This window comes from Augochlora pura, chromosome 7 (genome assembly GCF_028453695.1).
Source record: "Augochlora pura isolate Apur16 chromosome 7, APUR_v2.2.1, whole genome shotgun sequence".
Classification (NCBI taxonomy): Eukaryota; Metazoa; Arthropoda; class Insecta; order Hymenoptera; family Halictidae; genus Augochlora; species Augochlora pura.
In genome coordinates, this window is record NC_135778.1 from 35,790,857 (window position 1) to 35,806,842 (window position 15,986).

General features: G+C 41.0%; 2 protein-coding genes across 12 annotated transcripts in view; one reads left to right on the forward strand and one right to left on the reverse strand.

Moving 5' to 3' along the window:
- Positions 1-771, reverse strand: part of Rim2 (replication in mitochondria 2) — a 12,933-nt gene extending 12,162 nt beyond the window's left edge. For all 4 annotated transcript variants that reach the window (XR_013494592.1, XR_013494593.1, XM_078187396.1 and 1 more), the window contains exon 1: positions 448-771. Coding sequence is in view for 2 of the 4 variants with exons in the window: in XM_078187396.1 (XP_078043522.1) it covers positions 448-488 (41 nt within the window). In the remaining 2 variants the exon portion in view is untranslated. The remainder of the gene's footprint in view (positions 1-447) is intronic.
- A 920-nt stretch (positions 772-1,691) lies between these two features.
- LOC144473892 (uncharacterized) lies at positions 1,692-14,742 on the forward strand. 8 transcript variants are annotated; one of them, XM_078188262.1, is made up of 20 exons: positions 1,692-1,922; positions 2,305-2,427; positions 2,505-2,762; positions 2,884-3,066; positions 3,165-3,500; positions 3,561-5,795; positions 6,159-6,299; positions 6,483-6,760; positions 6,834-7,528; positions 7,604-7,731; positions 8,193-8,246; positions 8,649-8,816; positions 9,238-9,306; positions 9,627-9,941; positions 10,033-12,289; positions 12,384-13,393; positions 13,480-13,770; positions 13,847-14,029; positions 14,137-14,516; positions 14,601-14,742. In XM_078188262.1, exons 1-20 carry the CDS (start codon positions 1,860-1,862, stop codon positions 14,719-14,721), a joined length of 9,288 nt encoding a protein of 3,095 aa, XP_078044388.1. In that variant the 5' UTR covers positions 1,692-1,859; the 3' UTR covers positions 14,722-14,742. The 8 variants fall into 8 exon arrangements, with proteins under 8 accessions (XP_078044388.1, XP_078044389.1, XP_078044391.1 ...); XM_078188263.1 differs by having other exon boundaries at positions 9,241-9,306; XM_078188265.1 differs by lacking the exon at positions 9,238-9,306.
- The last annotated feature ends 1,244 nt before the right edge of the window (positions 14,743-15,986 follow it).

A 15,986-nucleotide genomic window follows, 5' to 3' on the forward strand; every position in this document is an offset into this window, starting at 1 on the left:
TTGATTCGTAAACGTCAACAGTTTAATTACATGGACACCCTATGATCGTTCTTCTCGAACAAGGATTATTATTGTCGCGAGGCTCTCCGGAGAAATGTTATCGAGCTAGAAACCCGCATAATCGGAAGTACTGGTAAGCATAGCTTAATACTATTCGGTTGGCTTATGTAATCCATTCTTGGCCGAAGCAAAAACAATGTGTGAATCGGATTCGTAACGATTCCGTAAAATACGCGCGTCTTTTGTGTCTCACGTTTCACGTGCGATGTGTGATCATTGCTGCGCACAACGCATCTAATCGAAAATCTACGAGTGATTTGAAACGCACGTAACCGGCGTTGACGATGTATCACGAATACACGTTCGAAGGATTACGTTCACATGGATTATGAAAAACAAAAAGTTGAAAATGAGAAAATCGTAGGTGGGGAATAAAGCGAAACCCACCCTCCGGCGACGAGGTGTATCGCAGTATCGCGATTCAGCATTCTTCGACTCTACAACACAATTCCTCTGTCACTCGGGAAGCAGCATGTACTTCTGGTAAAAACAAGAAACCGGAGACACTGAATGTACACACTTCGCGAATTACACTTCGTCATAAACTACGTCGTTCTCGTTGAGCGCAGCGATTCGACGACGTTACTCGGCACTTGTCTCAATGATTCAACGAAACAATCGACAGAGACGCAAAAGAATCAAAAACTAACTAAACCCGTATGAAAGCTCGGAAACAACTGGAAGCAACTGAACTGATCGCATCGACCGCACCGGACGTATGGCGCTCCCTATTCCCTATCCCTACCACAATTCACGTTCGCACACAATCCACGCGTCTGCGCACTCGATGCTAAATTCACCAACTTTTCCACGATACAATTGCGAATGACTGTACGAATTGTACGTTACATACACGTGCCATGTGCATGTACATTCGTTCAATCAAATACTGTTTCAACGCGCGCATTCTATATCGTTTCATCGATTTCATGCTGTTAGTTCAAATAGTTTCTAAATTTCAAAAAGATGCGAATCAATCGATTTACATGCGATTAGAATCACATGTTAATATTATGTAACTATATACGTACTGTTCCATGTGGCATTAGCACGTACATTTAAAACAAGACGTACGCTGCACTCTCTACTAGGAAATTGAAGGAACGTGTGATTTACATTTAATTATCAATCATAAATAACAGCGTTTATTGTGTTTTAATAACATTTTTTCTTGCTGATCAAAACTATATGTATTCATTTAGTCGAAATGAAAAAGATTTAAAAGAGGGGACGGCAGCGCCATCTATGACAAATTGCTCCAATTATTTTTCGCGCGCAATTTCTTGTTTCACCTAGGTTATGTCTCAACCGCTTCGGACTAACCAAATCCGTCTATCATTGGTCATTGTTTTTTCATTACTAACTCGTAAACAAAACTGTGGATTGCACTTACGCTAAGGCAAAAGTTACTTCGAATAATAGTTCATCAGCCAATCAGGGCAATGAAAATTTCTACATTGACCCTCGCTAATGAATCAAGCTACGGTCTGGTGGAAGTTGGACCCATTACTGTGATATAGAGAGGATATTGCACAAATGAAGACTCCTTCACCCATATCTTCCACTTCGAAGGTTTATGGTTTATGGTATATGGTTACGATACCACACTGTACATAGCTATTCGTATTTTTATAAATCCACAACGGTCAAACGTTTATCGAATCGGTGGACGGTTTGAGACACATGCTTTGAAATGTAATGGATGACAATCGTGCCATTGGATATTCTACAATTAATTATTGACATTGTTTATTGTTGGTCGATTATTAAACGACTGTCGACTTGATTTTTTTAATGAAATGAGCAAAGTAACGGACGATGATGAACGTAGAAGACGCTCTTTGGAAGCAGGCAGAGAAATGGTAAGCACCAAAAGTCTCGTTCTTTGTTTGCAATTAATTCCTATTTCACAGATTTCGTTCTTCACCGGGGTTGGTATTGTTGATTATCTCCCGAAACAATCATTACATGACTCGATTCTGTTTATATATGTAGTTAAGCTTCCGTGGTGTTTAAAACTGTCAACTATTATATTTTGAACATGTTTCAAAAAATTTTTCTTTCAAATTTTTCATCTAAATGGAGCACGTTATTTTGATTTATTTTATTGTTAATAATTGCATTCTTTCCCTCGACAAAACTATGAGTTTCTTCAAAATGTCACTACTTAGACAGACAAGAAACAGTCTGGAATATCGAGTATAAATTTTGATGCACATCGAGTGATCATGGTGTATTTTTTAGCTGGAGAAGTACAAGGTGGAAAGAATTAATAAAGCCAAAGGTGCGGGTCATAGTCAAACCGACGATGCTTCAGACGAGGAATCGTTTCGTATCGACAGATCTGTTGGACGCAGAGAGTCTTATGTAAGTACACAAACAATTTTCTTGTCGCAAACGACATCAACAAATAATATGGAAATTTTTATTGTCATGTAATGTAGATGCACGAGGGTGTATCATCAAGGGATGTGACCCAAAGTAGCGTCAGTATGAGCGAGGGAGAAGCAGACGGTGATTTAGAAGGACTAGCCGGGCGGGTAGCTCAGTTGGAAGAGATGCTACAAGGAAAAGAAGCCATAGTTGAAGCTTTGCACGCAGAGATAGACCACTTACGAGCAGAGGCTTCATCCCCTAATTCTTCGCAGAGTCAAAACAGTAGCATACATGGCAAAGATATTATATCATTGTATCATACAAAGGTATATTACATAACTGATATAGGTGTTTGGTAGATGAAGTGACATTCAAATATCGATTTTGATTTGCCCACCTTGTATTAATACGTATGTTGATGAAATTACAGTGTGTTTTGTTAAACAGTTGCAGGAATTTGAGAAAGCTATAAACAAACGTGACAATTTGATAGAGGAATTGACATGGTCCCTGCAGCAAGCACTATCTGCCAGAGATAATCTTGTTACTCAGTTAAGTTCTTTAAATGCCATAGAGATCCCGGACAAAAGTCGTGCTGGTACTGTAAATAGCGCAAACATGCAGGACAAGGTGAGTATTAGGAATTACCATAGGAACCATTCGGTTGAATGAATCCGGTTGTATTTACACGTTTATAGTTCATTTGAATTCATTGGGTTTCTTGTTAGATCGATGCTTTGGAAGCTACTCTGAGCAACCAGAAATCGATAATAGAAAAATTAAACAGCCAGCTGATACAGATTCAAGAACATGAGCGTACATTGGAAATGGAGAGAGACACTCGGAATGCCGAGATCAGCGACTACAAGCTGCAAATAAACAATTTGAATGAACAGATTCGTTTGGGTGCAACTGATAAGAATTTGAATATTGCAGAAACTTTGGAACAGCAAAAGCAATATGAGGCGCGCGTCGATAAAATCAAGCAGGACATGAAACATATTTTAGAGAAATTCACAACTGAGACAAACATAAATACCGCGCGACATCAACAGGAGTTAAAAGTATGTAGCACAACGGAGGCTTTCTTCTAAACAAATGATTCTACATTTACTTTTTCATAGGAGGTGGCTGCGAAACACGAAACGGAGATAATGAATATTCAAGAAAAATACGAGGAACGATTGAAACAGTTAAAAGATGAAAATAAAATACTGGCTGATCGTTTGAACAAAGAGTTGCCCGATCTCGAAACCAGGCACGCCAAAGAACTTTCCATATTCCAAGCACAGATGGGTCATTATAAAAAGACTGTTGAGACTTTAAAGCTCGAATTAGTAAATAGATCGGAATCACAGCAAACCGCGCAAGCCGAACTGAGTCAGTACAAAGCTAAAGTGAACGAGTTAAAAGTTCAATATGAGAACGCACATCAAATACTAGAGTTGGATCACCAGAAAGATAGAGAAATGCTAGGTGAACAGATCAAGCTGCACAAGTTACAATTGGAAGATATCACGTGTAAATACGTTGCCGCGACCGCGATTCTGGAATCGAAGGAGAGTATCGAACGTTCATTAGAACAAGCTCTAACGAATGCTGCGACACTAAAAGATGAGAACAACAGTTTGAAATTCAAATTAGATGATTTGTCGTCGAGATACTCTGCGGCTCAGTCGATGATTGAAAATAGTCAAGTGCACGAACGAACTTTGAGCAATCGAATCTTCGATCTAGAGAAATCCTTGTCCAGAGTTAGCGGTATCAATGCTAGCACGTTCAGTGGCCTGAATGAAACCGCTTATCAAAGTTTCGATGAAGTTGCGATTCAATTTCACCTAACAAAACAGAAACTCGAAGAGAAAGCGGAACTAGAAAAGCTTTTGATCGCTAAAATTGAGAATCTCGAAAGCGAAGTTCGAAAGACGTCAGAGGAGCTCGAGCAAGCAAATCTGACTAAAAAGTCGTACGAAAAGCAACTGAAGGACACGAGGAACATGTGCGACAAATACAAGTCCGAACTTAACTCGTTGAAAACCATTGACACCAATAGCCAGAGTTGCTCGAGAGATTTGCTCGAAAAAGCCGAGGGAGACCAACAGGAGATTAAACAACTAAAAATAAATTTGGAGCAGAAGGAAGCAGAACTCGCCGATACTCTGAGGCAGGTGCAAGACTTGTCGGAAAAATTTCAGAAATCCGAAGAGGAGTGTCAGCAGCTGAAAAACGGATTGTCCATTGCATGGGCCCAATGCGCGGAGGTAGAAGAGAAGTTGAATCAAACGTTGGCGTTGAATGAGAGCAAATTCGATTCATCTGTTCTGATGTCTAGGCACGATAATACTTCGACGATGCGAATGAAATTCAGTAGAAGCATGAATGATACTACGACGTTGTCCAACGATGCTACGCACGATCAAAGCAGAGATACCAACCGGCTTTTTTACAGCGAGGACAATGACTCGTCGGACACCGATGTCGTGACATCGTTGCGAGCGAAGTTGGCATCGACTGTGGAGGAAAACGAAAGATTGGTTAAAGAACTGGAACGCTCGCTAGAGACACAGCTCGATTACAATCAAGTTAAAGAGAAAGCGAAACACTACTCGACATTGATGGACAACTTGATCACCGAGAAACATCGTGTCGACGAGGAGAATGAGATTTTGAGACAGGAGCTAAGGACCGCGCATTTATTGAAAGAATCTGTGAATCAACTCCGAGCGGAGAAAGAATCGCTGAGAAAGGAGATCGATGCGTTGATTTGTGTTCACGATGAGCAAATAAGCGCGATAAAAGCCGAAACTACGTCGGAAATTAGGAAAGTTCAATCGTTGGTATCGGGCGTGAAAGACGGCACAGCGGAGCTACGTGATTTGAAAACGGAATTAGAAACACGACATGCCAAGGAGATGGAGGAATTGCGGACCTACTTCGAGCAAAAATGTCTGCTGATGGAAAAGCAATATTCGGAGGAAATCTTTAGTCAGCAGTCGAAGAAGATGTCCGACAACGACAGCGAGATAGCAGACTTGACGGAAAGCTTGTATTTCGGTGGTGCCGGGGATTGCATGAACGTTTCGAATAATCTCTCCGAACGTAGTTCGAGGGTTGCTTCTCCGTTGGCGTTGGCGGACGAACAATTGAAACAGAATAGCAATGCTTTTAACAAGTGCGAACTCGAGACAACCATTAAAGCGTTGCAACAGGAATTGCAAAACAAAATAATAGAAGTACAGGAAGTAAAATTGCATTATGAAAAGAAGCTGGAGGAACAAAAGATGAAGTACGAAGGAGAATTGTATGGAAACAGAAGAGAATCAGAGAAAGTGGAATTCTTACGAAACATGGTGACTCGTGTAAGTATTTTACTATACCGGTCGAGTACATGGTATTTTACGCATTTTTCGTTTCTCTTTTTTCTATCTGTCTCGCCCTGTTTCTTTCTACTGTATTTAAAATGTTCTGTGTGTTGAAGTGGCCTTCTTTTCAGCAGAAGTGTCATATGACATGTGTCGTTTACTAATAATAATCTGTTACTTTGTTAGGTTTCACTTTTAGATCAGTCCTATCTAAAGAAAATGCATGCGATTGCTCATGTTTCTGTTGTGAATAGTTTTTAAATAGTTTTCGTTAAGCTACATGTACCCGATAAAAGCCAGATTGTACCATTTCCTTTGTAACTAACATGCTACTGTGTGACCATACATATGTGCATGCAGCATTGTCAAACAGAGTGGGATGCGGGTGCGCTGGAAAACGGCGAATTAACTCAACTGCGAGCAGCCTATCACCATCAGTTGGAGGAACAAATTGGGCTAGCTAAAGTGGATATTGTTAATGCCCTTCAAGAACAGATTCAGGTAGTTTTAGATACACAGGAATTTAATTTCTCCATCTCATCTACGGGCGTATCTAAGTGTTTCAATAAATTTTTTTTTCTAAAGTCTAAAGTCTAAAGAAGACCAATGTAGCAAAACGATGTATTTTTCTGTGATGAATGGTAATCGGGCTTTCTTTCACATGATTATCGTTTATGAACCTAGGCTCTCCTGTCAGTCGAGTCGGACGTTGATGATATTTGGTCGCCAGAGTTGCTACAGTTACGCGACAAACTGACCGGAAATGCGAAACGCGAGATGCAGTTACTGAAAGATGCTCATATAGCGGAAGTGCAACGGCTGAAGGAAGAATACTCGCGCAACGTAGCCAGAATGATAGATCGCCATCAGGAGGAGCTGAATAAAATTCGAGACGGTGTGTCCGCCATCGATTCGAACAAAGTTTTGGCCCGGGTTGGAGATTCAGATGTTCTCGAAGAGAGGTATTTATCTTGCGTTATAGTAGTAGTTCGTCATTAGATCGATGACTTCATAATTGAACGTTTGCTTCTACAGAAATAGTTTGTACAAAATTTGTGCTACCTTGAGAACTTTGGTCGAAGAGCTGCTAAAATATTTTATTGTGTGCGAAGAGGAAGTCAACAATACTCTGATCGGTGAAATTGTCAAGAGACAATTGTGCGATGGTGTCGGTAATGAGAGACCGTTAGAAAACACGGAAGACGTTAAAAAGTTGAAAAACGAAGAACATGATGGTCCAAGTTCGTCGAGATTAAATTCGACTGGTTTGAAGATTCAGCGAGTTCACTTTGCTCCGCAAACTGCAGAAATAATATCCATAATAAACAGCGATAGCGAGACTTGGCAGACAAAATTGAAGGAGAAGAACGACATCGCAGAAAAATTGAAAGAGGAATTGAACAGCTGTGTGCAACGTTTAAGGTCCGAGAATGCTGAAATTCTCGCGATTACCAACAGAAAGGGCCGGGACCAAAGTGGCTCTTTTCCGAAGGAAATCGGCTGGATGAATGAAATGAACGAACAACTGACTGCGAAGCTGCAGGAAGCGGAATCCATGATTTTGAATTACGAACAGGAAACGGAGCAGCTGAAACTCACTGTTATTGATCTCCAAAGGAAATTGATTAACTTAGAAAACAAGAAAGAGATCATTACCGAAGGTTACGGTGAAAACGACGATGTAGGAGTAGAAATTACCTTGCAAGATTTCTCGCACCTACAGGAGAAAGGTAAAAAACACATGGGATTTGTTATTGTTCTCGTCTGACGTCTAACATTCTGCGGAATTTCAATTGATTTTTTAGCGCGGCACGTATTGTCGAACGGAGGAGGAGACTGTACAGTCTTGTTGCAACTGATAGAGGAATTGTGTCGACAGAGCGACAAGTTGATGGAGGATGGCAGGAGAGAGAAAGAAGACTTACAGCAACAGGTAAATGTGAATTGGAGTTTATCGAGGAACGGTGCACAGATATTGCATGTCTTTTTTATTACATAGAATTGGTATGTCATATAGAAACAAGTTGTGGTGTATTTTGCATATTGAAAATGAATTTTGTATATGGTACTTTATTATTTGTACCTATCAGCTTACTGGTATAGTTTGTACACATTGCACAAAATCTTCTTTTTAGTTAGCCTCTTCGTTATTCATGCATCACCGTTCACTTTTTCAATCTTTTTTGTTTAATTATGCATATGCAATTTCGATTTGGATCTGAATCCAGTGTCTGAAAGGAACAGAACAAAGAGTGTGGATATTAGTAATGTTCGTATTAGTGGAAACACAAGAGAAACAAAGAACAAGATAAAATAATAGACGATTACAATTATGCCTGGGTCTGTGATACTGTTTTTAATGAATTGATTGGCATTCTATTGTCTTGCCGGCAGGTACCTTTAGAACCTACTCCTCCCCCATACATTCACAGGGTTTGCTGCCGAAAGGTAAATCATAGAGATACTAATACTATTATAAAAGCTGTTCCGTAAGTTAATCTCAGCATTGCTTACATGTAAACTGGAAAATTCTCACGTCTCGTAAAAAATGTCTCACAATTAACGCTGTAGCACGTATAACTACCAAGTAGTGTTATGGCAAATTTTCTTTCGCATGCACACGATTAATATTGTACATTAACTAATTATCCGTTCTTGTCCCTTCTCTTCATCTATGCTACTTGCAAATAACAAAAATAATACTAAACAGACCGTATACCATTCGGTTGTCGTTTGATGGATTAATGACTTTTCTAATAGTATAAAATAAAGTACAACGCAATACAATATAAATAATTTATGCTAAAGGTGAATTTGTTACACAGTTTAATTCAATGGAAATATGTGTAGATTGAGGCAGCTGATAAACAATTGAAAGCGACGCGCAAATTCTTGGATGAACAAGCGAGCGAAAGAGAAGTGGAACGGGACGAAGCAGCGAAGCAAATACATCTTTTGCACGAAGAACTGAAGGAGCGAGAACGCGAAAAAGGAAGAGACTTGCGTATCACCTCGGAGGTAGTTTCATGTTTGATTGTTTGTAAATGGGAAAAAGCGAACAAGAACGATCTTACCTTATTTTGCCGCAATTCGAATAGCAATGATTTCTACTTACTTTTCGTGCGATTCAAATAATACTTAAAACTCGGCTAAAAGAAGCTACTAATCGTTTCCATACATTCCGGCTGGGTTTTCTCTCTCTCTCTCTCTCTCTCTCTCTCTCCATAATTTTCACTGACTCGACGAGTATGCAAAGAATGGTTCGGCTAATCGATAAATCGTGGAGGATATTTTGCTAATTAATTATTGTTTCTACGATTATCATTGTTTATATTATACTTAACTGCGATTAGGCAGCTTGTAACCACGCATCGTCACTGATTGTATTAACACAAGTTTTCTTGCACTCTGGTTTTGATTTTCTGTATGTCGCACAAAGCAGTCTACACTATCACCTGAACCAACGTCAGAGGTACCTGTACTTCAAACATCTGACATCATTGCAACTGTGAGTGGTATTCTACTATTTATTACAATAATAACTGGTATCGTTGCAGGCAAGCAGAGCGTATATTAGGTAGAGAAAGAAAAAGCGAAAGAGCAAGATACTGCTTACATGTTAAGCATTTTTTGAAAAATTTTTTGCATGCAATTACAACAGTTTTTGGGGCATACAGTTAGATAAAATCGTGGCGATTATATTTCCTAACAACATACTTGTATGCTTTATACGTTGGTGGTTTTTGTTTTCTAATCGGACGTGGTGTTGTACTCTAACGAATCGGTACAAACACGGACTACTAATGAGAAAATTACCGGGTAATTTAGGTGGAGGCTCTCGAATCTCAAATGAGGGAAATGTCATCACTTATGTCCGACACGGAAGCCAAGAAGATTGAGACCGAGAGCGAACTGAAAGCAGCCGTCGACAAGATCTGGGTGCTGCGAGACATTATTACAGACTTGGAGCAACAGCTGCAATCCAAGTCTGAAAAAGAGGAGTCTTTACAGCTTCAAATCGGTCAACTGGAAACTGTGATTGCCGCACAAACCAAGAACCAGCAAGAATTGGTGCAAGAGTTGGACACAGTTAAAATGGGTAGTGAAATTAAGCAACTTAATGAGCATATCAATCACTTACAGGTTGGTAGGACATGTGACTTTCTCGATCGGTTTTCGAAACATTACATGCACATTGTGCCCACATAACAATATGATTCGATCCGATTTACAGGAGGATTTGAGGAAACATAAACTGAGTTCCGAACAATTTAACACAAATTCTACTGCTCTGAAACAAATGAAGTCTGAGCTTCGCGAGATGCAAATTCAATTGGACAAAAGGATCAAAGAATTGGAATCGATACATATGTGCAGCTCCAATTTAAGTTTGAGTCAACCTAGCGAAGACGTATCGATCAGAGAGCAAATTGACGCAGCACGGTGCCCTACTCCAGACGATCCCAGTTCACCGCCGATGTTGCCACTGGACGAGTTACTCAAGCTCAAGGAGAAGCTGTCAAAACACGCGAGAGCCGAGGAGGTCGCGTTCAAGAGGATTAAAGATTTAGAGATGCAAGTGGCTGCATTGAAAAACCAGAACGAAGAATTGCAAGCGGAACAAGAGATCTTGCAACAGACCACATCCGAGCAATTGTATCAAATCGAAGCTATGCGCGGTCGTCTGGAGCAACACAAGCAGAATGCGCCCTTTGCACAGAGGCAAGCGACGTCGCGGCTCGAGTTGCAGCTTCACGAAGCCAATACCAAATTCCAATCATTAGAGTCCGCCGTAGCGGAGAAGGACTTGGAATTGAGGGACACGCTGAATCAGTTGGACAGAGTCAGCCAACTGTTGCAGGAGAAAGAATCCGAGATTGCGAATGTCGTGCAGGTGGAAAGGTCTACTATCCAGAAGCTGCGAGAGCACTTGGAGATTGTCGAGGAGGAGAATAGGATTTTACAAGCGAAAGTAGGCGTTCAAGAACACTCTCAATTGGAACTGCCGCGGCTTATTGACAGCATGCTGGCCGATAAAAACGAGGAAATCGATCACCTAAAGGATCAGTTGTCGAAAAAGGATAAGCAATTGCAACTCTATTCCTCGTTGAACCTGGACGAGACGCAACTGAGAGATCTGATTCGACAGACGGAACCAAAGAACAGTGCCCGTACTTTGAGCGACATTCTGTCGATTCACTCGGAATGCGAAGAAACGTCAGAAGCCGTTCGTGGAGCGAATTTCACTCAAGCGTTGCCAAGCGTATCTACTTTGAAAATTCCCACGCCGTTCGTTTCAGTCAAAAACATAGATGACCCCGCAGCGGCTTCGCCTTTGGATAGCATTGCTACCAGTACCACCGGCAAAATTGGATTGCGTGTGCCACCGTTGGACCTGGGCTCTCAATCTCAGAGTTTATCGGCCATATCGAACCAACAGTCCTCGGAAATGGATTTATCGCAGCCAGCTGAACTCGACTCTAGGACCTCGGAGGACAATGGCACGCCAACGAACGACAAAGTGAAGAAGAACGAGTATTACATCGACGATAAAGTGGATGGTAAAGTCGACGACGAGTCGCTTGTTGCAAAAGACGCACAAACTTCGATCAACGAGTACATTAACGAAATGAAAAGGTTGGAACATCAATTGGAGATCGTGCGAGAGGAGTTGCGAACGAAATCTGAAATTTTGGCGAAACGCGAGACAGACTTACTGTCCCTGCAAAAATTATACAACGAGTTGCAGGCGGAAGTTAAAGAAGTCGTGGAGACGCTAACGACAGACAAGTGCTTCTATCAGAACCAGTACGAGTTGTCGAAAACGTCCGAAAATAAAATCAAAAAGGACCTTCTGGAGGTGGAGAACGTTCTGAAATTGAAAACCGCGGAGGTCCAGGAGCAAAAATCTAAGATGCAGATCAATGAGAAAATTATCATGGAGTTGAGTTCGGAGAATAGCAAGCTGAAGGAGGATATCAAGGAGAAGGAGCAACAACACGCGAACAAGCGTGCCTCGTTGTTGCGAGAAAACGCCCATGAGTTGGAAACTATGAGGGGTAGAGTCCTCCTCCAGGACAAACAATTGCACGAACTCAGGACCAAGAATGAGTTGCTTAAACAGGAAATCGTCGAGTGTCAACGAGAAATGACCGAAGGTTTGAACAACAGAGATCAGACCATCAGACGACTCGAGGAAATGGTCCGACGAGTTAGCTTTTCGGGGGCATCCTCGCCATCGAACGAAAAGGACGAAGAGATCCATCATCTACAGGAATACTTGAAGGAGAAGGACAAAGTCATACGGCAAATGAACGACGACAGCAAGAGTTTGCACAGAGCTTTGGAGACTATACAGAATAAAATGAAGGAGTCCGGTAATGTGGTCGAGCTCAGAAAGAAGCTGAAAGAAGAACAAAAACTGAACGCCGAGCTGAGGAATGCGATGGATAAGTTGAACAAGGAATTGTCGGATTTAAAGTTGGTCACGCGTGAGTATATTTCTTATATATGTGGTATACGATAATACAATAAAGAATCAATTTTATTTGCTGGACAATTGCTAACGAACTTTCAAACTTACAGAACGGTCACAGGAAGATACCGACATCGAAGATATGGTGCAGAGGGAGTTGGATTTGTCAGCGCATCTCGACAGACGGCTGATGAATGCAATCGAAACCGACCAGGAAGATGGTATGTGTAAAGTGGAGAATGAAGTTCAAACCAGAGAGCCTCGTCGAGAAGACGTACAAAGGAGCAGTGAATTAAAATTACAATTGAGTCAAGCGAATAGGATCAACGACGAATTGAAAAAGTTAAAAGACGACTTAGAGATCGAAAGGGGAATGTTAAAGTGTCAGATCGCTGAATACGAAGGCCGGATCTTCCAACTCAAGTCTGATCTAGCGGTGGAGTGCAAACAGGTTGCTAAGCTCAACGAAGAATTATTCTCCGAGCGAAGTTTGATTCGAAACTTGAAGATTCAAATCGAGAAGGAGCATAGATCGATGGAGTCCGGTCACATGCAGGACTCGGAGTTGATCGATTTTCTTCAGAACAAGCTCAAGACTTCTCTGGACAACGAGGCGAGACTACGCAACGATCTTTCCTTGTTACGACAAAAACACAAAAGCTTAGAGATACAGCTGAGTTTGATGAAGGAGCACGTACAGTCCCAAAAGTCCGACGAATTGCCAAAACTGACGGACCTTTTGGAAACTGAGAGGAAAAAGTATTTGTCGGTGATAGAAAGCTTGGAAAAGGAGGAACGTAATAGCGCGGAACTGAAGGACACTTTGAGGAAGCTACAATCGGAAAAGAATCGATTCGAAAAACAGCTGGAGATGGAAGTGGAGGAGAAAGAGAAATTGATAAGCAGCCTTGCTCTGGTCGAGGGAATCAAGGACCATTTGCAAACGGATCTCGGTCGCACCAAAGAGGAATTGAAAGCACGGGAGGAAGAGTGCGAATGGCTCCAGAAGAGAATCAAGACAACGTCCGACGCGGAGATAAAACGGCAAGAGCAAAGTACTAGCGAACATAATCAACTGATGAGTTTGAAGAGGGAACTCAATAACGCCAGAGATGTGATGGTTAGTACGCGTGTAAGCGGGTTTATTCGACTCTTTGCTTGCCCGCTGTTTTCTCGATACTTTCAACGAAATTTTTTATTGAACAGGTGGACTTGGAAGCCGACATGAAACAGTCTAAGAGGGAATTGACAGAGTCGCGTGAACACGAGATGAGACTGGCTGAAACGCTGGAGAGTCTTCGGGAGAGCGAAACGAATTTGCTCAAGAAATTGTTCGCTGCCAAAGATGAAGAGAAAAAATTAAAAGACACGATCACAGAGTTGCAACAGGAATTGAGATCGTCCGCGGAAAGGGAACTGGAGTTGGCTAGAGAATTGAAAAGCAGATACGGTGGCGATAAGATCACCACGCCTACCAAGTTGCTGCAGAAGATCAAGGTATTTAGAAGGATATCACTAGCTTACCAATCCGCACTGTGTGTATGCACCTATAATATAACGCTTTCTTCCGTAGGATCTCAGCGACAGCAACAAAAAGTATTTGAACGAGAAAAGCATGCTTCAAGAGAAGCTTGTGAAAGCGCTGGAGGATAAGGAGCTACTCGGTCAACGGGTCAAATTGCTCGAATCTCGTCTGAAAAGGGGCATCGAGTCTCACGATGTGAACCCAACGATCAGTGGAGATTACGCGGATAAGGTGATTTCTCCGTGTCTTTAGTACTATTGACCCGGTGTAGTTCAATATACGAGTCTAATACAACATATGTTATAATACACGACAGACTAATTTTTTTTTCTGTGCAGTTGCATCACTTCTATGGGAAATATATGCAAGCTGATAGCAGGCGCAAGGCTTTGACTTACCAGAAGCATTACCTGCTAACCATTGTAGGTGGTTATCAGATATCTGAGGAGAACACGTTGTCCATTCTCGCCCAATTGACCAGCGAACAACGATCCTATGCTACCGCAGGCCATCGCAAGAAGTCTCCGCGAGTACGTTTTAAGAGCGCGGCTATAGTATTCATCAGTATCCATAGAATGAAGTGGTTGATCGTTCGGTCTAGCATGGGCAGAAGAATAGGTGTCCAGACATTGCTGTGGAATGTGGATCATTCGTACGTGCCGGTAAAAAAACTTGCCATGAATCATTCGCCTCCTGTTCGAGAAAGACCTGTCCCAAAGTAAGCAAGTTTATTTAATTCGTTTGAACGATGTCATTTGTTTCGTCGTTTCTTTAATACTCTGCCATTTTCCTAAATTTCCAGTGAGGATGGTAATTACGACGGTTTCATGCTTGAACAGTATTATCAACGGTTAAGACACGTTCAACAGACATTAAGTTTAACGATGAATAAATCTGTAAATCCTCAGATTCATCCCGAATAGTATTATATAACGTAAGCATTCGAGTCTTCGACATGCGAGAAGGCAAGCATGATAGACGTATTGTAAAACCGAATTGCACACGATCTCGCGGAATTGATTATCGGGCATTTCAATCTAAGAATATTCTACTGGGATTTGATCATTCGCGAGCATGTATTTTCTTATGGTATGTAAATAAGATTGCAACATAGTAATTGCAATTGTTGGGATACGCGTCGAGCACTTGTCACCGATTACCACATTGTGTGCTTTTTAAGAGTTGCTACTACAATTTTCAACGACCCGGAAAAGACTAGAACTTTAGTGCTAAATAACTGTGCTCATATACCAAGTTTTACCAAAGGTTCGATAGATATTAGTTATATGTAATTGTACTTTGTTAAGCCTATCAAGGATGTGAACCTGTGCCTTGTCAACTATGCTATAATACAATAAGTGTCTAGTATTTATTTATTATTGAACTGTAAGTTTTTATAACGTGAATAAACTCTATGCAATGACTTTTTATGAAACTAGTAAGGCAAGAATCAATCAAATTCGTATTGTTTCGGTATGTTTGTATATTTAAACAAGATAGTAAAACTAAAATAGAAAATAGAAGGGCAAAGTTCTCGGAATACGAAACTACGTGCCATTTGTGTGATTGGAAACTCTTGAAATCTGGGAACACAACAATCTGTGCCCATATAAACAACTTACGAAGACATTGCGATCACACGATACGAACTTATTTTTATTTATTTAATCCGATTGAGTTTATGTTTAGTCTATAGAGTGATTTTAATCGGTACTACGTCATCGATCCATAACAATTGTTTATATCGAGAACATATTCAATTGTAACTACCTTTAATTCTTGTCCACCTACATACATTCAATAAATAATTCGATTTTAACAGAAAAGAATTTGCCCATACAGATAGCCCTTCCTTAAAAAAAAAAGGAAGATTGAAAAGAATAAGTATTCCGTGTTTTGAGAGTTTCAAAACCTTGCAATGTTTCGAATTAATTTTTTTCGTGAATCTAAACGTCTCGTTTTGACATCATCTCTAGTAAATTTGTTACATCGGGTGGATCCTACAGGTAGACTATCCGGCATACAACAATGTAAGCCGTAAGTGTAGGTCCGAACGCTTCCGAAGTTACCCGACTCCGATTCCGACAGTCTGATCGAGTACGACGATGAGTCCCGGAGTCCGATCGAGTCCACCAGACGTAGGTCGTGGACCCGCGTGGACCAACAACATGATAGCAGGATTGTTTTT

Bases quoted from the DNA above. Each gene is read 5' to 3' on its own strand.
- LOC144473892 (XM_078188262.1), top strand. From the start codon at position 1,860: ATGAGCAAAGTAACGGACGATGATGAACGTAGAAGACGCTCTTTGGAA. The intron at 8,817-9,237 runs GTAGTTTCATGT...TGTCGCACAAAG, and splicing joins ACTTGCGTATCACCTCGGAG to CAGTCTACACTATCACCTGA. The intron at 14,517-14,600 runs GTAAGCAAGTTT...CTAAATTTCCAG, and splicing joins CGAGAAAGACCTGTCCCAAA to TGAGGATGGTAATTACGACG.